The sequence below is a fragment of the Microtus pennsylvanicus genome, chromosome 5 (genome assembly GCF_037038515.1).
Source record: "Microtus pennsylvanicus isolate mMicPen1 chromosome 5, mMicPen1.hap1, whole genome shotgun sequence".
Lineage (NCBI taxonomy): Eukaryota > Metazoa > Chordata > Mammalia > Rodentia > Cricetidae > Microtus > Microtus pennsylvanicus.
In genome coordinates, this window is record NC_134583.1 from 105,974,854 (window position 1) to 105,995,184 (window position 20,331).

Here is a 20,331-nt window from a genome sequence, read left to right on the forward strand (position 1 = left end):
TCGAGGAGGACCCGAAATAGCCAAGGCCTCTTTAGGTCTGCACTGCCTCTATATTGCTATGCATCCTGTCCCCCACACCCCACATCTCCTTTGAGTTTCAATTTCCCTTAAATGCAAGAGCAGGCAGAAAGATGTTGCTTCCTTTCTCTTTTCAATGTCTCCTAACACTGAACTTAGCACGGAAGGAACAAGAAGGAATGAGGGCTCCCGCCCTTTGCTTTTTAGGGCACCAAAGCAGGGGGAGGGGGTGTGCTAACTGTCTTGATGGAGAACAGTTATCTCCTCAAATCTCTCCTCGCTCACCTCCACCCCCACTGAGTGTGACAGGTCGTATATCTGATTTCGCAAAGTAAATTGGGAAATCATATCTCTGTGGTCCCATCTGGATTATTTATTTTACCATGTCCGCAGCCAGTTAAAGTTGTCGAACTTTAGTAGGACACTGTTGCTATCCACAAGTTTGAAGTCATCTTTAAAGAAATCAGAGCCACAGTTAGCCACAGCAAAGCCCTTATACCAAGGTGCCCAGAAATGCCCAACAGCCAATCACCACATGAATTTTTTTTCACTGGGCAGTTTAAGCTGCTGCTAGTGGTAGCAGCCTCCCAGGTCCATTTTATGAGTCCTTAGGCTTGGTTGCCCTAGAGTCCCAGTGGCTCCTTGAGCAAGTGGAGGTCTCAGGGTGGAGGTGGAGATGCCAATTGGCTTTAGGTGGTAAAGACAGAAGTAGCTTAACTGCCTGACTCAGGGGCCATACTAGTGGAGTGTGTTCAAGGGATTGTACAATGAGCAGGGGCCAATCTGATATAGGCGTGCCTTCTTTGAAAACGATTTATTTATGTTTGGACAGGTGTTTGGAGAAAGCACCACGTCACTCTTACCAAGGAAAGACCCTCCCTCCCTCCCTTCATCTCAGTTCTGTTTCCCTTTGACTCTCTGAGGGTAAGCTTCTCAGCTGGTAGGCTCAAAAAGTGCTGGAGCAGGAAGGGGTGGAGGGGTGTGTGTGTGTGTGTGTGTGTGTGTGTAGATTAGTCACAAGCAAGCCGGGACACGTTCCACCTTCACCCATAAGGGCCGGTGGGGGAAGGACACCAACTCCACAGCTTGCAACAGCAGCCCAAAGAGCATTGGAAAGAACAGTGCTTTGTGACTTGGTGTTGGTTTCCAAGTCCCCTTTAGGGACTTGTTTCTTCACCTAACAAGTCCTGAGTAAAGGAAGGTCTTTTTAGGAGAGCAAAGAGAAGCCAGTTTCTTGCTGGATGCAAGGTCTGTCTTCAGAGAGGAGAAGGAGGTCTATTCCGGAGGTCACACTCTTCGATCACCCTATCCTTGTAGATTGAAGTTTTCATATGCCAGGCCAGGAAAGGTCACTTTTTAAAAAGATGTAGAAAAATAATTGTCCAAGGTCACTAGTCTGTGGAAAAACTAACTGGAGCCCAGGCTCCCTCACCCCCATTTCTCCTGAATATTTAGTTTGTGTAACTATATTTAGTTTGTGTAACTATGGCATCCTTTGGCAGTCCAGTAAAACGCATGACCATTCACCCCCAGAAGGAGCGCACACATTTTTACTTTTAGTATGGGAGTGTCTTGGATTTCCTGAAGTTTGTCCTTGGATAAATCCCCACCAGTGGTTCCCTTGAGAACTTTAAGACCAGAGGATGGAGTGTAATTCAACAGGATCTTGATCGCAGCTGCACAGATGGTGGTACAAGGAAGGAAGACACACAGGGAAAAGGGGCTGTGTGTGTGTGTGTGTGTGTGTGTGTGTGTGTGTGTGTTAATCAGCAGACAGCGATGAAGCTATTGTCCTGTGTTTTCCCTGTCCATGGGTTTCTGGAGTGCTGGAGAAGACCCTCTGGGTGTACCCACTCTGCAACCTAGGGATCCAGCTGAGCCAAGAAGCTCTCCAGCATCCTTCCCTGGTCTGGCCCAGCAAGCCCACAAGAGACAGTCTGGTCTCTGCCCTGGGACTTTCCCAAGGGCTGCTCCTCTGGGTTTACTCCTCTGCCTTAGGGCCCCCAACCCCATGTCCCATTTTCAAGTTTTGGTCTTATCTGGCTGGTTCATGTACCCAAATATTATTTGTCTCTCTCTCTCAAGTGCTGTTTAAAGTTTGAACTAGTGAGAGGGCTGCTGGATTCCCTAGCCTGTTTACTTTCAGTTTAGGAAGCAGCTACCCACACCTCCTCCCCCTGTTCCTTCCTGGCTCCCCTCTCTGCCATCTAGTAGCAAGCAAGCCTATTTTCTGAATGTCGTTAATATTTAAAATTGCTGGGGAAGGGCTAATTATTCTATCTTCTTTATTCTTAGGGGCCCACCATACAAGCAATAAATAAAGAACCAAGCCTTCTGTCTACATGATCTGGCAGGGTAGTGGTGGTGGAATTTCAATCGGAGGGCAGATACACAGAAATACACTCTTTGCAAAGGTAGAAATGTATCGTGTGTGTGTGTGTGTGTGTGTGTGTGTGTGTGTGTGTGTGTGTGCGACTGTGCTGGAGAAAACTCAGCATTATTTGACAAAGACAAAACAACGAAAAAAAAGACCAGTGCCTAATCCTGTTCTGGAGAATCTATTCCTAACTCCATGCATTAACTTCAGAAGTGATGCGGAGGAGCTATGAAAACAAAAACAAAGGAACAGTAACAACAACCAAACAACCAAGAAACCATGGCAAACCCTCTGCCAGTATTTGCTGTTGAGAATCGAGGACTCCCTACTTTCTGTGACATCAGTGGGGAGGCTACACAGGTCCAAGGTTCTTGACCCAGTACCTGGCTTAATCCAAGGACAATGGGTCTCTCCAGGACTCGCGGGAGAAAACAGAGGCTAAACAAGTCGAGAACTCAAAAGCTCCCACCCAGGTGAACCTTATCTTTGGTTAGATAAGGAAGAACACAAACTGTGTTACTAGGAGGTGCTAACCTAACAGAGAGGCAGCAAGAGTTGGTTCCTGTTTTACCTCAGTGAAATTGTACTAGGGAGTCTTGCGACTTACACGAGTCTCCTCTTAAGACCCTCAAGAGACACTGAAAAATCTACGGGAACATACAGAAAGCCATCTCCATTTACTTAGCTGGACATCGCCTTGGCTCTGGGCACGAATGCGGCTCCAGTGCCCGACCTAGGAGGAATTTAGCCTCACCAGGGGCGTGAGGATACCTGTGTTTCCGGGAGGCGGATGGTCTTTGTTTCCACTTCGGAGGGAGCTTGATTGACTCTCAACTCTCTGACAGGTTCGGATTAGAGGAAAATTACAATCAGCTCCGAAATGGTCTCCCTTCAACAAATATCCACCACTGGTCTACCGCGAGTCCGGGAGAACGACACGAAGTTTTTTTTTTTTTTCTTCATAAAGCTGGTCCTCCTGCAGAGGACTATATTTAAAGGTGAGATTTCAAAAGCATCAATGAGATTTTACATTTAGCTTAAGATATACGGAATGCAGTTTAAGGGACTTCCTTGCAACTCGTGGGGGAATTTAACTTTGTCTCAAACATTTATGGGACGGGTTATTTGAGAGAAAAAAAGGTCCATTTTCTTTAAAAACACTATTCACACACGCTAAAAAACAGTTTAAAAATTTTTGTATACATGCATGCTTAGATGGAATATTTTTGTATCTAAATTTGCTATTGGCGTGAATGATTTCCATTTCTCCAGTATGAACTGTGCTATCCACTGACAGAAGGAAAATGTAAGTGACCTGTAGTTGATGCGGCCACCTGCCCTGCTCTGTGAAAGAACTGTTTTGCGCTTCAGTGCTATCCACAAAATACAGATATTTGTAAGACAGTAAGGCGCTATCCTGCAAGATCAGCATGGACTTCTTCGTGTGGAGAGAAAGATGCCACAAAGAGCGTCCCCTTTTTCTCAGCCCAGCTGCCGGTCGATGGTTAAATACCAGAGATGATGAGACAGACCATCGAGAGAAATCAACGCTAACCTTTCTGATCTCTACCTTTTAGTTACCTTCTCGAGAAAAATACGGTGCATAAGAGTGAGACTCAGCTTGTTCCCTAGTTCCCAAGATAAACGGAGACGTCTCTGCTGCCATCGCTGCTCACACTTTCAGGTTCAGCGTCCGGATGAGGGACCCGGCTGCAGCGAAGGCTGGCGTGTGGACTCCGGCTCGGTAAAGCTAGGAGGGAAGCGTCCGCTGTGCAGAGGAGGTGGGCGCTCAGCCTGAGTGCTTCAGCCAATCGGCGTGCACACCGTCTGATGAACGACCAATCAGAGGACGCGGAGCTCGGGGGTGGGTGTAGGTGGGTGGATAATACTAGGAAGGGGCGCGGAGGTCCGGGACAGCAGTGAGTGACGCTGCTGCCCAGAAAGCGAGCTGAGTGCCCTTGCGGCGGCAGAGTCCTGGGTCCGAGCCCCACCTTTCCTGCCCATTTTGGGCCAGAAGTGGAAAGCGAAGTCAAGCGACCCGGGCTACAGAGGACCGAACAGAACTCTGCAGAATTTGGGATGTACGGGGTGAGGTTGCTGAGGACTTGACTCACCTCCTGCCTCCGTCCCTCCCCACTACCCTGTGGGCTCCGGCCTCCTGCTGTCAGATCCCTTTCAGTTTGCGTCTGCTGCTTGCAGCTCCAGAGTGAGATCCTAAAACTGGATATCTTTTTACTGGGTTGCTAGCCTGGGCCTCTGAGTCTTTGGTGAGTGTTGTGATGTCGCTGCTCGGGAGTCAGGGAGGGCATGGGGGCTTGAATCATCATTACTGATCCTTTCTGCTTCTGGTTGTCTTGCTTAACGATGAAAAACAAATTGCATCAACCCTGTGCGGCCCAAGTACTGCTGATGCGAGACTAGCTTCTGCAGCTTTATGGCCAGTGTCCTCCACTCCCTGTGGGTGTGTGGGCCCTCTAATAATAGCACAGCGTCGATGTAGGGGAAGGATAGGGATGCTCCAGAGTCTTTGCGGTGGCATAGGTCAGTCAGTGAGGGACATTTGGGAAACGTGATTTTAATGTCCCTTGTAATTAAAAGAAAGATAATTGTTCCATCGACAGTTTTATATGCATCATGGCCATGTTAGCCGACTGTGGAAAAGCTTGACAAGTGGCTTAAACCGGAGAGTGTGTAAGGTCAGTGGGTGACTGGTCTGGAGAGGCCAGACAGGGTTGCGGTTAAAGGTCAGGTGCACAGACCACTTAGAATTAGTAAACTAAAACCTTCGTTGAGTTGTGGATCGCTGGGTTATGCGGCTTGTATTGTAGGGACCAGAAAGAAACTGGGTAACTTCTGGTCTTGCAAAAGAAGTTCTGGGCCAAGACTCAGAAAGGGTCCTGATTGCAACAGGCGGGTCTTTGGACCTCTTTCTGTTTCCCTAGAGTGCCGGCAACCTACCCGAAGGAGAGCCTAGCGCCATGACAGAAGGACAGGCAGTCCTGGGATCCGGGGACTGGGAGATCGACGTGGAGAGCCTAGAGCTGGAGGAGGATGGCAGTGGGGCTCCGCAGTGGACCACGTCTCAGGGACCCAGTCCGTCAACAGCAGATGGGGACGTCGAGGAGGACGAGGAAGAAGACGAGGAGGACGAAGGCGCAGAGGACGAGGGTGATGGCGGCGAAGAACCGGGCACGTCCCCGGAGGTGCCGGACCGGCCAGAGCAGCCGGGAGGACCGGCACCCAGGCCACCGCCAGCGGCTCAGGAGCTGCCAGCCGCCACCGCAGCCCCTGAGCGCGGTGCCACCGCGGGTGGCGGCGCGGAGCCTCGCAAACTGAGCCGCACGCCCAAATGCGCGCGCTGCCGCAACCACGGCGTGGTGTCCTGTCTCAAGGGCCACAAGCGCTTCTGTCGCTGGCGGGACTGCCAGTGCGCCAACTGCCTGCTCGTGGTGGAGCGCCAGCGTGTCATGGCCGCCCAGGTGGCGCTCCGGAGGCAGCAGGCCACCGAGGTGGGTACCCTTAGGCCCCGGGTGCGTCTTGAGGGTGCGTGTCCCCAGCTAGGATGGGGAGCCCCTTAGCAGCAGGAGAGCTGCAGATACTCTGCTCACGCTAATCTGCGGACTCGGGAGGGAAAGCCGTGGACCAAGCAGAGCGTGCTAGAAAAGTCTCCTACTAAAAAAACAAAGTGTGGCATTGAAAATAATTAGGTCCATTTGGGACAGCACGGAAAAGTCATTAAAATAGGGTTAGTTTTGCAGGTGGTCGGCGAGGGACGAGGTGGTTGACAATGCGCTGTGTACAGTCACTGTGTTAATTACGCCCACCGTGAGTAAAGCAGCACGCGCTGCTGTCACTGTGCGGTGTCCCCTTAACACTTAGGCAGAACTTGATGCCCATTTTCCAGAGGTGACAAAAATTCGGGCTGTACGTAAGAGAATTTAAGCCCAAAGCTGTTCGGGACCTCAGGTGGCCCTGGCCCTGGCCCTGGGCTCAATCTCTTTGCTGGTTGGAGGTAGATGCTGCCCTGTCTTGCTAGGCTTCTCTGCAGTTCACTGAGTTGGAAGCAACCCTGCAGGGAGCAGAGGGAGCAGAGGGTTTCCAGGCTGGTGTCCCTTAAGAGTTTCTTCCGTCTTTACATACCGCCCTCCTCCTGAGAACAAGGCAGACGCTGAAGACTCCCTCAGTCTATGGCACCCCATCGTCTCCACTCCACCTAGTGGAGAAACCATCCTGTCCTCAGAGGCAGGTTCAGGGCACCTTCAGCCTAGTGCATGCGCCCTGGGGAGGCAACCGTCCCCCAAGCTAGTTCTCTCAGGCCAGATTCCTAAAGTCCTCTTGACAGTGGTTCTCAACTCCCTCTAGCTGTTTCCTTAAACGTCTTTTGGAGCAGTATCTAAAGAAAGCGGGAGTGGCCCACTAGCTGGCTGAGCTGAGATTAAGGAGCGCTCCCATTAATTTTCTTTTAAATAATTTTTATAAGAGACGGCAAAACAAATATGTTTCGATTGGGAAGACTTCTAGAAGCTTGTGGATGCCCCTCCGCCACTCTCACGATTTTTTTTCTTTTTCGTGTGTATGTGTGTGTGTGTGTGTTTACAGGACAAGAAGGGGCTTTCCGGGAAACAGAATAATTTCGAGCGGAAAGCAGTGTACCAGAGGCAAGTCAGGGCGCCAAGTTTGCTGGCCAAAAGCATTTTAGAAGGTAAAATAACATCAAGTTGTCCGTTGGCTTTTTAAACCCAGTTGAGGGGTGCTTATCATTTAGACGCGTGACGTTTGTTATTAACCCAGGAAGGAGCTAATGCCTCGGGGAAGGGAATTCATATCTAGAAAATGCACGGCACTTTATTCGCGGAGGGTTTTGCCACCAGGATAAAGTCCTCTCATTAGCTAATGTGCTCGGCTGCAGCGCCTGTGAAATTTGCCCCAGTGTGAGGGATGCACAAAAATGCACCATCAAGTGATCCTGGAAGCCACCTTTGGGAAAGAAAACAATTAAAACTCAACCCGCCATAGCTATGGAAGGAGCTTAATGGGTAGAGTAAGTGGAGCAAGACGATTACAGCTGGGACCAAGAGTCACCTCTAGCCTCAAGTTTCACTCTTTAGCGTTCTGTTTTCCTCCTTGGAAATCTAGACGCACACTACCCCCCCCCCCCCTTCCTTCTTACTGCTTTTGTCCCTCAAGGCTGTAGAGTGGAAAAGATTGGAATCAAACAAGCAAACTGGAGGCTCGTTGAGTAGAGCTCCCCTTGCCTTCATTTTCTACAAACCCTGGAGACCTGTTAATTCTTCCTTTTAAAAGTAGTGATTTTCTAAAGCATCTGAATTTAGGCATAGTGTTTATTAGTGACTGGCTAAGCAATGTATTGCCATTGCTGGTTCCCTTAATGTTCTTTACACTTCCTTTGCCTTTATCTAAGGTGAAGTTCCATTTGCTTTAATCACTGCCACTTCCTATAGTTCAGCTTAAACAGAAGGGCTTCCTTCCTGGAAGTGGACACTTGAGTCTTTTTTTTTTCTTTCTTCTGAGTTTAGCTGATCCTGAGTGGTTTTAAAGGTTGTCTGTGTCTCAGACTGTGCTGTGCACCTCTGACCTTTGAAAGAGTTTTGAATTTGGTTGCAAAGTAGGTAAACATTTATAACCCTAGGGACCACACTGATAAATTGAAAATTATGCCAAAGCAAGTTGAGGCATTTTGAGGACTCAATGGAAAAAAAGTAAACTCCAGTAAATAACTTTCTGGCAGACACTTAGCCTAGAAGTGGAAGCAATACTTTCCAGTTTTTATTTTATTTGCAAACGAGTGCAATAGGTTTGTCGCCGTGTAAATACAAATGCCACACGGGATCCTTCAGAAAAGTTTGCCAGTCCTGCTAAGTGTGTGGGAGCGGTGCCCTGCTCCAAGTGTTCTATTTGTGTTCTGTTAGTTTTTGCTTTTGGTTTTGTCTCTATTTCTGAACTGTGCATAACTTCATCTGCATCTTAACGACTGCTCTTTCGGCCCTTTTGGTATTTGGCCAACATGAATGAACTTGGGGGGGGCACTTGAGATCTGTAGATGGAGATACGCCCCTCCCCATTGTTTTGTCTCACTTTGTTTGTTCATGAGGTCAAAGGGAAGCCTGATGAATTATTAGGTGTGCCGTGTGTTTGGACTGGTTAACAGCTATTTCCAGCTTTTCTATGCTGCTCTATGTCCTCAAGTCTTCTCTTCTTTATTTCTCCTTACTAATCTTCTTTAACTTTCTTTTTCTTTTTTTCCTAGTTCTCCTTGGATTATTCTACAGCTGTAACACTGTGTACATAATGAGACATCTTTAGGAAATAAAAGTGACATCAGCTGTAGGTATAGATATCTTTTATAATAATGAAAAAAGAAAAAAAAGATGATATGGGCAATGAAACACTGATGAAAATAAGGTGGACAGATTTGTCTCTCCATGTCTAGGAATCTGGGAAGAATATTAACATCTCAGTCATAATATAATATACTTGCTGAAGCAAGCAAGCAGACATACCTATCCCAACAAAACCAATGACAGCCAGAAGCTAGCATATGGGCACCTTTCCCGATAGGGAAACTATCTTAAATCAAACATATACTTTTGCTTCTATATTAAAATATCAGTGATTTGGAATTATAAGTGATTTATCCTGTGGTTTATGATGTTACGTTTGCCTTCTGGATTTCCAGATTTTTCTTGTCAGGATGTTAATCTGTTTTCTTTACCAATACTTGCTTATTTTAGGCTATCGCCCAATAACTGCAGAGACTTACCTGGGAGGGACCCTTCCTCTACCACCACCTGTTAGTGACAGGATGAGGAAGAGAAGAGCCTTTGCGGACAAAGAGCTGGAGAACATCATGCTGGAGAGAGAATATAAGGAGAGGGAGATGTTGGAAACTTCTCAAGCTGCGGCCTTGTTCCTGCCCAACCGTATGGTGCCGGGACCTGAATACAGTTCCTACAAAAGTGCCTACAGCCCCACTGCAGGGGAGCCACCCAGCAAGGACTTTTGTAACTTTTTACCAACCTGCCTCGATCTGACGATGCAGTATTCAGGATCGGGGAACATGGAACTGATTTCTTCTAACGTCAGTGTGGCCACAACTTACAGACAATATCCCCTGTCCTCACGATTTTTAGTTTGGCCCAAATGTGGTCCCATTAGTGACACCCTTCTTTACCAGCAATACCTTTTAAATGCTACCACTTCTGTTCAAGCCTTGAAGTCTGGGGCCGGCTGGGATTTGAAAGGAACCCGGATTCAGGATGGCCTTAGTGCAGAGCATGACATGAGTCCACCCAAACCAGAAGGCTCCCTGGTGTTGCCTCATCTACCCGAGGTCCCAACCTCAAGAACTGACCTTCAGGCTCACCAGGTTGTCCCTGAGAGGTCTGCCTTCTCCCCACCCAGGCGAAATTTCTCTCCCATTGATTTGGACTGCCTGGCAGCTCAAGGGCACGTCTTAACGAAGATCAGCAAGGAAAACACCCGGCACCCTCTGCCACTTAAACATAATCCGTTCCACTCAGTATTCCAGCAGACGCTCAACGACAAATCAGGCCTTGAGCTGAAAACACCATTTGTCAAAGAAGTCTTTGATGAGATCCCAAAGAAACACAGAGAGTGTTTGGTCAAGGAGAACCAGAAGTACACATTTACAATAGACAGATGCGCAAAGGACCTCTTTGTAGCCAAACAAGTTGGAACGAAACTCTCGGCAAATGAGCCGCTGTCGTTTTCTGTTGAGTCTATTCTTAAGAGGCCGTCATCTGCCATCACTCATGTCTCCCAGTGAAAGGCTGCTTAAATGGAAAGCTGGATTTTCTACAGTCTTAGAGGGTTCTTTGCGGATACCCTTTCTGTTTTTAGAGTTAAGATGTTTGTATAAAGAAATTTCTAATGTAAATGATGATTCCTGAGATCCTACGTATTTCCTTTGCATGTACCTTTTCTTATCACATGAGTATATTTAAAGATGGAAATTGCTTACTATGTAAATTGTAAGGTTCTATGCTTTACACAGCACTCCAAAAAGCAATAAAAATAACATTGTCCTCAAAAGACCTAGAATTTGTTGAAGCAAACAGCTGTCTCTGTCTAGATTGGAAAGCTTGTGTCTTATAAATGCATTCCTTATTTTTCTATAAGTCTGTGTGCTTTCAAGCTCTGTTAATGGTCCTTGTGAGCCACAGAGAATACCGATAAGCGTATAATGCTTTCGTTTGTATTTTTCAAAATTTGCAGGTAGTGCGAGTCATATTCAGGGTTCAAACAAGCTGGGTGAATGCTCTTCTTTCTCTAAACTACATTCCCGGAGCTTCTTGAAGAAAATATATACATACATACATATATGTTAAATTGAGTTAGATAGATATATATGTATAAGTATCTATCTATCTCAATTTAACTTTTTAAGATGGAGGCAAAGGGAGCTTGGGAATAGAGTTGGGGTTCTTTGCGTGTTGATGGAACTTAGTTTCCTGTGGTTTGACAAAGTTGAAATAATTCAAAGGGAAATCAGGCGCAACAAGGTATGTATTTGAGTGTGTGTTTGGAGATGGACAGATGGGAATTCTCTGGGCCTGTTTCTCCCTTAGGCAACCCTCTGTATGTCAAGCACTCCTTTCTAGGAAAGGAACATACCTTTGGACATTTGTAGCTGTTTTTAACACACTATGTCATTAGTTTTCTGGTGACCACAGATCAATTCTCCTTATTGGGTGCAGTCCATTTAGCCCATAGTGGTGTCAAATACCCCTTGGCTCTTGAGTTAGTTTCCTAGTCCTGAAAGATCGGTGACAATGGTTGGTCATTTAGATGAAGGCTCTGCCAACTCTCAGCTGGTCCCTCACTACCTGTTTAATACCTCTCCCAGGAGTACTGTGTCAAAGGCTGTCAGCATAATTTTCTTCTGAGATTAAAAACATTAATTATTCAAATATTATCAATTGCCAGAAGGCTGCGAATGTTTATCATTGAACACAGGCGACTTCTCTCCCCAGCCATTTGTAAATTCTTTGTTATGCCCTCGGCTCTTGTTTTGCTTACCAAAATATTAAGTGCTGCTTCAGAAGTTGGATAAAATGAGTGTGAGATGCTTGTGAAGATATTAATCTTCAGTGGTCACCTGTGGGCTAGGAACGATTTGAGTGCCTGCTTAGCATGCTCAAAGCCCAGGGTCTGATCCCCTGCACTTTGTAAATCCGTCTGTTCCTGTAATCCCAGCCCTGGTGGAGGCAAGAGAATTGGAAGTTTAAGGTCATCCTAGGCTCCACGTCAACTTTGAGACCAGGGGAATTCATGACACCCTTGCTACACATGTAATCCAAACACTTGGAGGTTGGAAGGCATTGATAGTGGCAGAAGGATGGTGTACTCAAAGCCATCCCATGCTACATAGCAAGGCCCTGTCTCAAAAAACCAAAGCCACACCAAATGAATAAAGCACCTTCTACTCACTTGTGGACTCTAAATCAAGTTCAAGTTTTCGAGCTAATAAGATGACTTAGTGGGTAAAGAAAACCAGTTCCTGCAAGTCCTCTTCTGATCTCCACATGCAAGTACACGAACTTTGCACGCACGCACATGCACACATTCATGCACACATGTAACTAAACCACAAAACTTTGAGGCTGTAAGCTATCAGTCAAAGTCACCTCACTACGGAAGACAAGGTTTAGATATTTCACTGAAAGGACTTGCCATGCAAGTCTGGATATCAAAACCATTTTGGGCTTGTGAAAAGGTTTCTTGCTCTTGAAAACAGTTTACCATCTCATGGAAATGCTGGTGCTACCGATTAGCTCATGGCAACCTCCAGGGATTCTCAGGGTTGCTGCTTAAAATTAGCATCAGTTTCAAAAACCCAAGCCCAAACTTAGGTTGATTTTCAGTTTGTACTTGTAAAATAATACTTGGTTTTGTTGAGTCAAATTTACTTACTGTTACTCTTGCAAAAGCCAGAGCAAATGGAAGCTTGCCAGGGAAACAGAAGAGAAAGCAGGCAGCGATTTCAATAGCTGTTTGAGGATTATCATTAAGTGGAAAAGGGGTTTTCCAGCCAAGTCTGCCCCAGTGTTAGGTGTTAGAGGTCTGTCTTTAGTCACCTGGGGTTTATCTATGCAGTCGCTCAATTTTGTTTTTCTTCTGACAATTTGCCTTTTGTATAAAGCCTTAAATGCAAACTGAACACTGAACCACACCAGAATCAACGAGGGGAAACTCATTAGAAACAAACCATGTTAAGATCTCTTGGTGAGAAAGGGTTCTTCAACCAGAGATGGATTTATTCTTATCCCTGCTCCCAGCACCCTCTCTCCAGGGTCTCCAGCAGCACAGGCTGTACAGCAGAGAATGACCTTGAACTTCTGATGTCTCCTGAATGCTGGGTTAACAGGCGTGTGCTACCAAGCCTGGTTTTATTCAGTGCTGGGGAAGGAATGCAGCAGGGCTTCACCTTAGGTAAATCCTCTACCAACTGCGGGGAATCTTAATTTTGAATACTCATATTTGTCAATATTTTCCCTTTTGTATCCAGTGACCAATTGGGACATCCTTGTCCTGTCTCTAGATCATTTTAATCCCATTAAGTGAATCCAGTTGGCTGTGGCTATTAGTGGTTTTTCTCACAATACGAGTGACTGGAATTTTATTGTCCTTGAATGTTTATGAGGGAGAGTACTTTTCCTGGTAAATTTATTAGTTCTGCTGTGATGATGAGTTCTTAGAATTTCAACCTACCAAATCCACCATTAGCCACGTAACCAGAGCTTTGTTCTTGGCTGGCTCTTTGCTTTTTAAAAATCATTGTGCTTCCCTGAAAGCTCTGGTCTTCAAAGAACTCTACTTCTGACATATTAAGCTGAACTCCTGGTTCACTTTGATCAGTCTCGATGTGTAAGGTAATGGATAGATTTGGCTTGTGTCATTTCTTGAGGACTTAAGGGCTAATAAAACTTTCACCCCTTTCTCAGTTTAACTCACAATACAATAATGCAGTTTTAATGAGTTGTTTTCCTTCCATGTCAATTGATCAAGTGTTAGTTTTTGCTCTATTTGCGGTTTTCAAAAGCCGACGACAGTGTTTCTCAGACTTTAATGGACAGTTGGATTCTCTAGACCTTGGTAAAATGCAGACTCCTGATCCCGCTGGTCTGGGTGGGCCTATGGTTTTTAACAAGTTCCCAGATGTTGATGCTACTGGCTTCAGACCACACTTTCAGTAGCAAATGATTACATTTCCATTACTTTAATTCACATTTAATGCAATGTGCTATGGGTTGTGGATACTAATGCAATGATAATACTATTAGCCTGAATAATTCCATATACATTAATATCGAAAAAAATTTCCCTTTTTACTAACCCTTTGGTAGCTTGAGTAGGTTGAGACCCAGGCAAAGGCCACAAAAACCACAGTAGCCTCTTCTGAGGTTGGTGCCCCTGATAGTCTAATCAATTCCCACCAGCTTAACATCACCACAGCGGGTGCCACGTTCCTGGCACCCAATACATACAGATTATATTCAAGCCACAGCACTGTGCACATCCCTTTGAAATGCTCCTGCCACTGTTTGGGGGTAGACTTTTCCCTCCCTTCACCCAGGCCCCACCAATCTATTTACCCACTTCCTGTCTTTGGAAACTGTATTTTCTCAGGTAGACATACCTCCCTCAGTGTGTGCAGTATTTCCTCTTAACACGGTTGTCACCTCCAGAGGCTCTGGCATCTGTTATATACTTTTCAGTGTGAATCTGAGTGTGTTATCAGTCATCTGAACTGAAAAGCTGAGTTCCAATTGTGTAAGGAAAGGCTGCAACTTGTATTAAGTAATGTTCCGCAGTTCCTTAAGCGGAGTCTCCGAGGTGCTAAAGGGAAAAAGAAATGGCTGAAGGTCAAGATGAAGAAATAAGAATCCACAATTCCCAGCTGAATAATAAAGACATCACTTAATGTCAAGGCTGCGTTTTCAATTGAGACAAGAATTATTACAGCCCACCGGATTTCATGAATTTTGGATCAACTTCTTTATTTCTATTCTGCAGCTAATTTCCACAACCGGGGCCCAGTTCACGGAGCTGATGGGTTTTTAAATGGCTGGACTCTGCATTATATAAACTTGGGCCAGTGGCACCCACTTATATTTATTTTTAGGATTATACTAAGCATTTTTTTTTTTAAAATCATGTATCACCTGCTCATTGTTTTGGCTTCAAACTTGTTTGGTTTAAATACATTTAGAACATGCTAGACAGAGACACCTGGAAATGGGCTGGCAAGATGTAGCGTAGTAAATGTGCAATAAGAGTAAGTACAATTTAGAACGCATATTTGCATTTATTATCTCTAGCACATGACTGGAAAGGAACATTTTTGCTGGCCACAAGAATCCTTTCATTGGCACCCTTAGCTGGGAGCTAAGTGTGTTATTTATGATATTTGATGAGCCTAAAAATGAGCCCTTGTTTCAGGCCTGGGGTAGAAGGCACGCTCACCAAGACGAAAGGCCTGGCATTTGCGGGTGAGGATATCCTTATCTGCTTTATCAACGGTTACCTAGCAGGATGGAGATTTCCTAATGCTAAACACTCTGGTGACACAGACCACCCACCTAGAAACACCTGGCCCACCACACCTGTCTGGCATGCGAGCAGTGATTGAGAGTCTATGGCCTCTGCATGCAGGCTGGCTCTTGACAAGAAGGAGAGGACTAGGAAGAGATTCCCCAAGCCCTTTCTTACCCAAGGCCCTTCAGTCTGGTAAGCTATTCCCCTTTAAGACCCACCAGTCTGGTAAGCTATTCCCCTTTAAGACCCATCAGTCTGGTAAGCTATTCCCCTTTAAGCCTCTGACTTAACATGCATGCACTTGTTGTTTTCTTTGTTTTGAATCGAGGTCAAACCAAAGACTGTATGCATGTATATTTCATGGCTGCGATCAAAATGTAAGTCCTTGCTGAAGACAAACAAGGCGGAAGGGGGCACTTCAGATTTACTAACTACATTAATGATTATGTATATTATTATTTTCAGAGTAGCAAAGAAGTGGCTTCATCTATATCCTAGCTGGAGTTAGTGAACTTAAGACAATATGTTGGCAAAGCCCCGAGGTATCTTATTAAGTAGCATGGGCTATGCCCCAGTCATCTGCCCCCCCAGTCATCATCAAATTGTTTACATAGGATATTATCATAAGAAGGAACCTGAGATGTTGTGAAGCTGTGAAGTCAACTAATGCATTTACTCTTTGATATAGCTATTATGGAGGTCCCAGGAGGGTGGCATAGGCAAACTATATCCCAATCTAGCAAGGCACTTAGGCAGAGTCTTTCAGGATGAAGGATTTCAGAATTGGTAACTGTTGTTCAAAGGTAACTGGCCTCTGTAGGCTCATAGGGAGTGGCACTATTAGGAGGTGTGGCTTTGTTGGAGTAAGTGTGTCACTGTGGTTGGGCTTTAAGATCTCATATATGCTCAAGCTATACTCAGTGTCTTAGTTCACTTCCTGTTGCCTGTGGGATCAAGATTAAAGATGTAGCTTCTTCTCCATTCTCAGTTTCTTCTCCAGCACCAAGCCTGTCTGCATGCCACTATATCCCGCCATGATGTTAAATGGACTAAACCTCTGAAACTGTAAGCCGTTCCCTCAATTAAATGTTTTCATTTAGAAGAGTTGCCATGGTCATGGTGTCTCTTTGCAGTAATAGAAAACATAACAAAGACATTAACAGTGAAGTCATAGAGGTTTGTAGCTGTTTGAATAGCTAGCTTCAAAAACATTGAGCAATATATCAATATCAATTTTGTGCAATATATCAATATCAATTTTTGTGGAAAGTCATTTGTTTCCTGGCTCCCAGATCCTCCTGTCTTCACCCGTATTCTAGTTGGCAGATAAGGATAACGTACAGTTTATCAATTTTGTGGATAACATTGTTGGGAGGGGTGGCAGCTATAGCTGGCTGGTTGGACTAGCCTAAAATTATTGATCAAAGGGCAAGTCTTTTTTTTTTTTTTGAGACAGGGTCTCACTCTGTAGGCTTGGCTGTCCTGGAACTCACTATGTAGACCAGGCTGGCCTCAAATTCAGAAGAGATCCACTTGCCTCTGCCTTCCTAGTGCTGGGATTAAAGGTGTACATTCCTACGCCTGGCCCAAAGAGCAAATCTCATGTCAGACATTTAAAAACAACTTTCACCGAATTATGAAGCAATCTGTTGAAAGAGAGTTAACTTCTTGTTAGTTTTATGTGAAACTGATCCGAGAGTCAGAGGGGACTGCAAAGCTCAAAAGGGAATGAGAAGGAGTCAACACTGCAAGAAATTGCTGAGGCAGACTTGGATTCCTTTTAGAGCATGCAGATCAAAGGAAATGCTACAACCCATTTCTTGCATCAGATCAGATATGGAAGTGTGTGAGAAGCTTTGAACATTGCACGTTAAATGCAGTCACTGATGGGTTTAGCAATGAAGGTGGTGAAAGTACTTCCAAATATTTCAAATTATGAAGTTCAGGATGTTGCAGACGTGGTCCTGAGCAGAGATATCTCAAGGGAAAGAGTTCATTTCATGTAGAGGAAATGTTATCTTGAGAGGGGCAGTCAAGTTCCCTTGGAGTCTCTGGAAGAAACTAGACAGGCCAAGGATATGGAGGGGCTAGAGAGAGGCACAGTGGTAGGATGGCCATCTTCAGGTTTGGCTTCTGTATGTGTGAAAGAATATCTTGAGGTCCTTACTAGGAACGAGGATAAGGCCTTGCACTATGTGTTAGGCTGCACTGGCAAGCAGAGGCTGCTCCAGCGTGTATCCTACTATACACCTTGGCACACAAACAGCTGGAGAAGGGTTAACTGAAGCCAGCTGTGGTGGCTCAAGCTACCACCCCAGGCGGGCTCAGGCAGGAGGATTGCCATGAGTAGGCAGCCTGGGCTACAGAGTAAGACATGTTTCTAACATAAGAAGTATTTAATAAGAATTATCTCCAATTCTGGTAATCCATGATTTTATGACAAATTTCTGAGAGAAGGATCAGATGAAAGATTAGCAAGCTCTATCTATCTATCTATCTATCTATCTATCTATCTATCTATCTATCTATCTATCTATCTATCTATCCGTCCATCATCTATCTATCTATCTATCTATCTATCTATCTATCTATCTATCTATCTATCTACCTATCTATCTATTCTTCTATCTAAGATAAAAAACATAATGTTTTGATATACTTATATATAATCAAGCAAATTACCATTATACTCTGATATAGATCTTACATATATGTGGAATCTTAAACTATATCAAATACATACAAAGAGAGCCTGGACAGGCGGGTTGTGGGGACAGAGAATTAGAGCATGTGTAGTAAGATGAAAAACTGAAAGTGTAAATGTGTGGTAGATATGAACTTATGGCTAATAATACTCAATTAGATATTAGAAATTTGCTGAAATAGTTTTTGGTGATTTTTTTGAGACAGGTTTTTCTCTCTGCAGCCTTGGCTGTCCTGGAGCTCTCTCTGTAGACCAGGCTGGCCTCCAACTCACAGATTTGCCTGCCTCTGCCCCTGAGTGCTGGGATTAAAGGTGTGCACCACCGCTGCCTGGCTAGGTGCTTTTGTCATAAAATTTGTTATGATTTAGAAGAAGTTATAAAGAACACACCCTCTTAAGGCTGGAAGTCATGAGTCACTGTGATTAAGAACATTGCACCTCTGCTGCATACGTGTGAAACTGAATAATAACTGTACCCAAGTGTCTAGACGGACAAATGTCTTACATTTACTGCTTTTTTTCTATTGTGATATTCTTGGGGTTTAGTAGTGTGGAAAGTCACATATATACATGTATACACACACACACATATGCTTTTCCATTGGCTTGCTTTTAAATAAAATTAATTTATCTATGAAATCTTAGGGCTGATTAGATTTAAATATTTTTTAAATTCATAAATGCTGAATTCTGAAAATGGTTCTCTTACTTTAGCCAACTTAATCAATTTTGATTGAGAAATCAGATTTTCTATGGCTTAAATCAATATAGAGTAGAGTGAATTGACATTCATTAAGGTGAAATCTGACTTTATTCAAGTATAGTAAAGTTAAGCTTTGTTTTTATTTCAAGTTTAGTCAAATCTGTAAATCTGATTCTTTATATGTGACACACTGCTGTCATTTAGCTCCATAAATATTTATTAAGCACCTCCTATAAGCTAGGAAATGTTAAGCTATTAGAGGAATCAACAGTTAAGATATGGCTTTCAAAAATGTTCCATCTGGGGCCTAATGTGATAGCTTCATTGAGAAAGTACTTGCCATGCAGACATGAGGACCTGAATTGGATCTCCATACTCACACCGAAAGCCAAGTGCTCTGGCTGGTGTTTCTAATCTCAGCCCTGGGATGATGACCATGGGCACATTTCTGGAGCCCACTGGCCAGCCAGCCTAGCCTAACTGGCGAGTTTCAGGTCCCATCGAGAGAGAGATTCTGTTTCAAAAAACAAGGTGGATGGCTCAGGAATGCTTTCCTCTGGTTTGCATACACACATGTGCACCCTCAGAAATGTGTAATCAGGAAGTTTAGCATATCACATTAGTGATTGTTCTTTCCCCATGGTCTCTGAACGCAGGCAACCATTTTCCCCTGCATTCCTCATGAAAACGGTCCACGATGATTCAGTTACCTCAGGAATCGATCATTTGGACCTGACTCAGCTTCCTCTCACTTTTCTCTGCACATTTTATTATGGTCAGGGCTTTAAAAAATAAGACCTGTGGATTTAGGAGTTTCAGAGAGAGCAGTAGTGGGTTTTGTCTCAGCTTCTCCAGTTTGCTATGGTATTCAAGGATGGTGGCTACGACAATAGAACCAATAGAAGGCTGTATTTTTTTAAGTGTGTGTGTGTGTGTGTGTGTGTGAATACCATAGTGTGTGTGTGTGGGGAGGTCAAAGGACACAGAGGACAGCCTAGGGTGTCTTCAGGGGTCAGTCTGTCCTCTCCTCCCACTGTATTTGAGACGAGATCTCTCGTTGTTCACCGTTGCACATACCGGGCTCCTGGTCCTTAAGTTTCTCCTCTCTCTGCTGTTACCCATGGAGCATCTCCCAGCCCACAGTGGTACTTTCACCCCTACACTGAAACCACTGGAGATGTAGAGCCGTTTACACACCAGAAGGCTTTAAAAGCTTGCTGTTGATTATAGCTTCATATGAAGTATTTGCAAAGTCCTAATAGAAAATAGCTCCAAGCCCTCAGCACAGTGGTCAGGGGTAACGGGTAGGAGGCTCACGGCAGACGTGGAGTAATTGTGGATGACCAACAGAGCTGTGTGACTTCCCCTAAAATTCAGTTCAGATCAACAAACATATTTAATTTTTTTTTTATTTTATGTGCATGTGTGTTTTGCCTGCATGGATGCCAGTATGCTATGTGTGTACAGTTCCCATAGAGGCCAGAAGAGGGCATTTGCTCTCCTGGAACTGGAGTAACAGATAGCTGTTAGCCACCCTGTGAGTACTGGGAATCCAACCCCTTGTCCTCTTGAAGAGCAGCCAGTACTCCTAAATGCTGAGCCATCTCTTGAACCTCCCAGTTCAATAAACAGCTAGTGAGAACATTTCGTGAACCAGACATAGGCTCAAAATTGGGTTTATGTGTGATCTTTTTTTCTTTCCTTTTCTTTCTTTCTTAAAATTATATATATATAATTATATATATTATATATATTTTCTTGACATGTTTCTCTGTTAGCAACCCTGGCTGTCCTGGAACTCCCTCTGTAGACTGGCCTTGAATTCACTGAGGTCTGCTTGCCTCTGCCTCCTGAGTGCTGGGATTAAAGACATATACCACCACGTCCCGTCAATTTTGCTTCTTTTAAGTAGAAAAAAGCCTGAAGTTAACTCCAAGTTATTTAACAAAT

The 20,331-nt window shown here is 44.6% G+C and overlaps 1 protein-coding gene across 2 annotated transcripts; it reads left to right on the forward strand.

Moving 5' to 3' along the window:
• Positions 1 to 4,327: 4,327 nt before the first annotated feature.
• Positions 4,328 to 10,419, forward strand: Dmrt2 (doublesex and mab-3 related transcription factor 2). Of its 2 annotated transcripts, XM_075975056.1 has the most exons (5): positions 4,328 to 4,662; positions 5,338 to 5,904; positions 6,995 to 7,097; positions 8,664 to 8,744; positions 9,148 to 9,216. In XM_075975056.1, the coding sequence occupies exons 2-4, from the start codon at positions 5,374 to 5,376 to the stop codon at positions 8,717 to 8,719; spliced, it is 690 nt and encodes a 229-aa protein (XP_075831171.1). In that variant the 5' UTR covers positions 4,328 to 4,662; positions 5,338 to 5,373; the 3' UTR covers positions 8,720 to 8,744; positions 9,148 to 9,216. The 2 variants fall into 2 exon arrangements, with proteins under 2 accessions (XP_075831171.1, XP_075831170.1); XM_075975055.1 differs by lacking the exon at positions 8,664 to 8,744 and having other exon boundaries at positions 9,148 to 10,419.
• Positions 10,420 to 20,331: the final 9,912 nt, after the last annotated feature.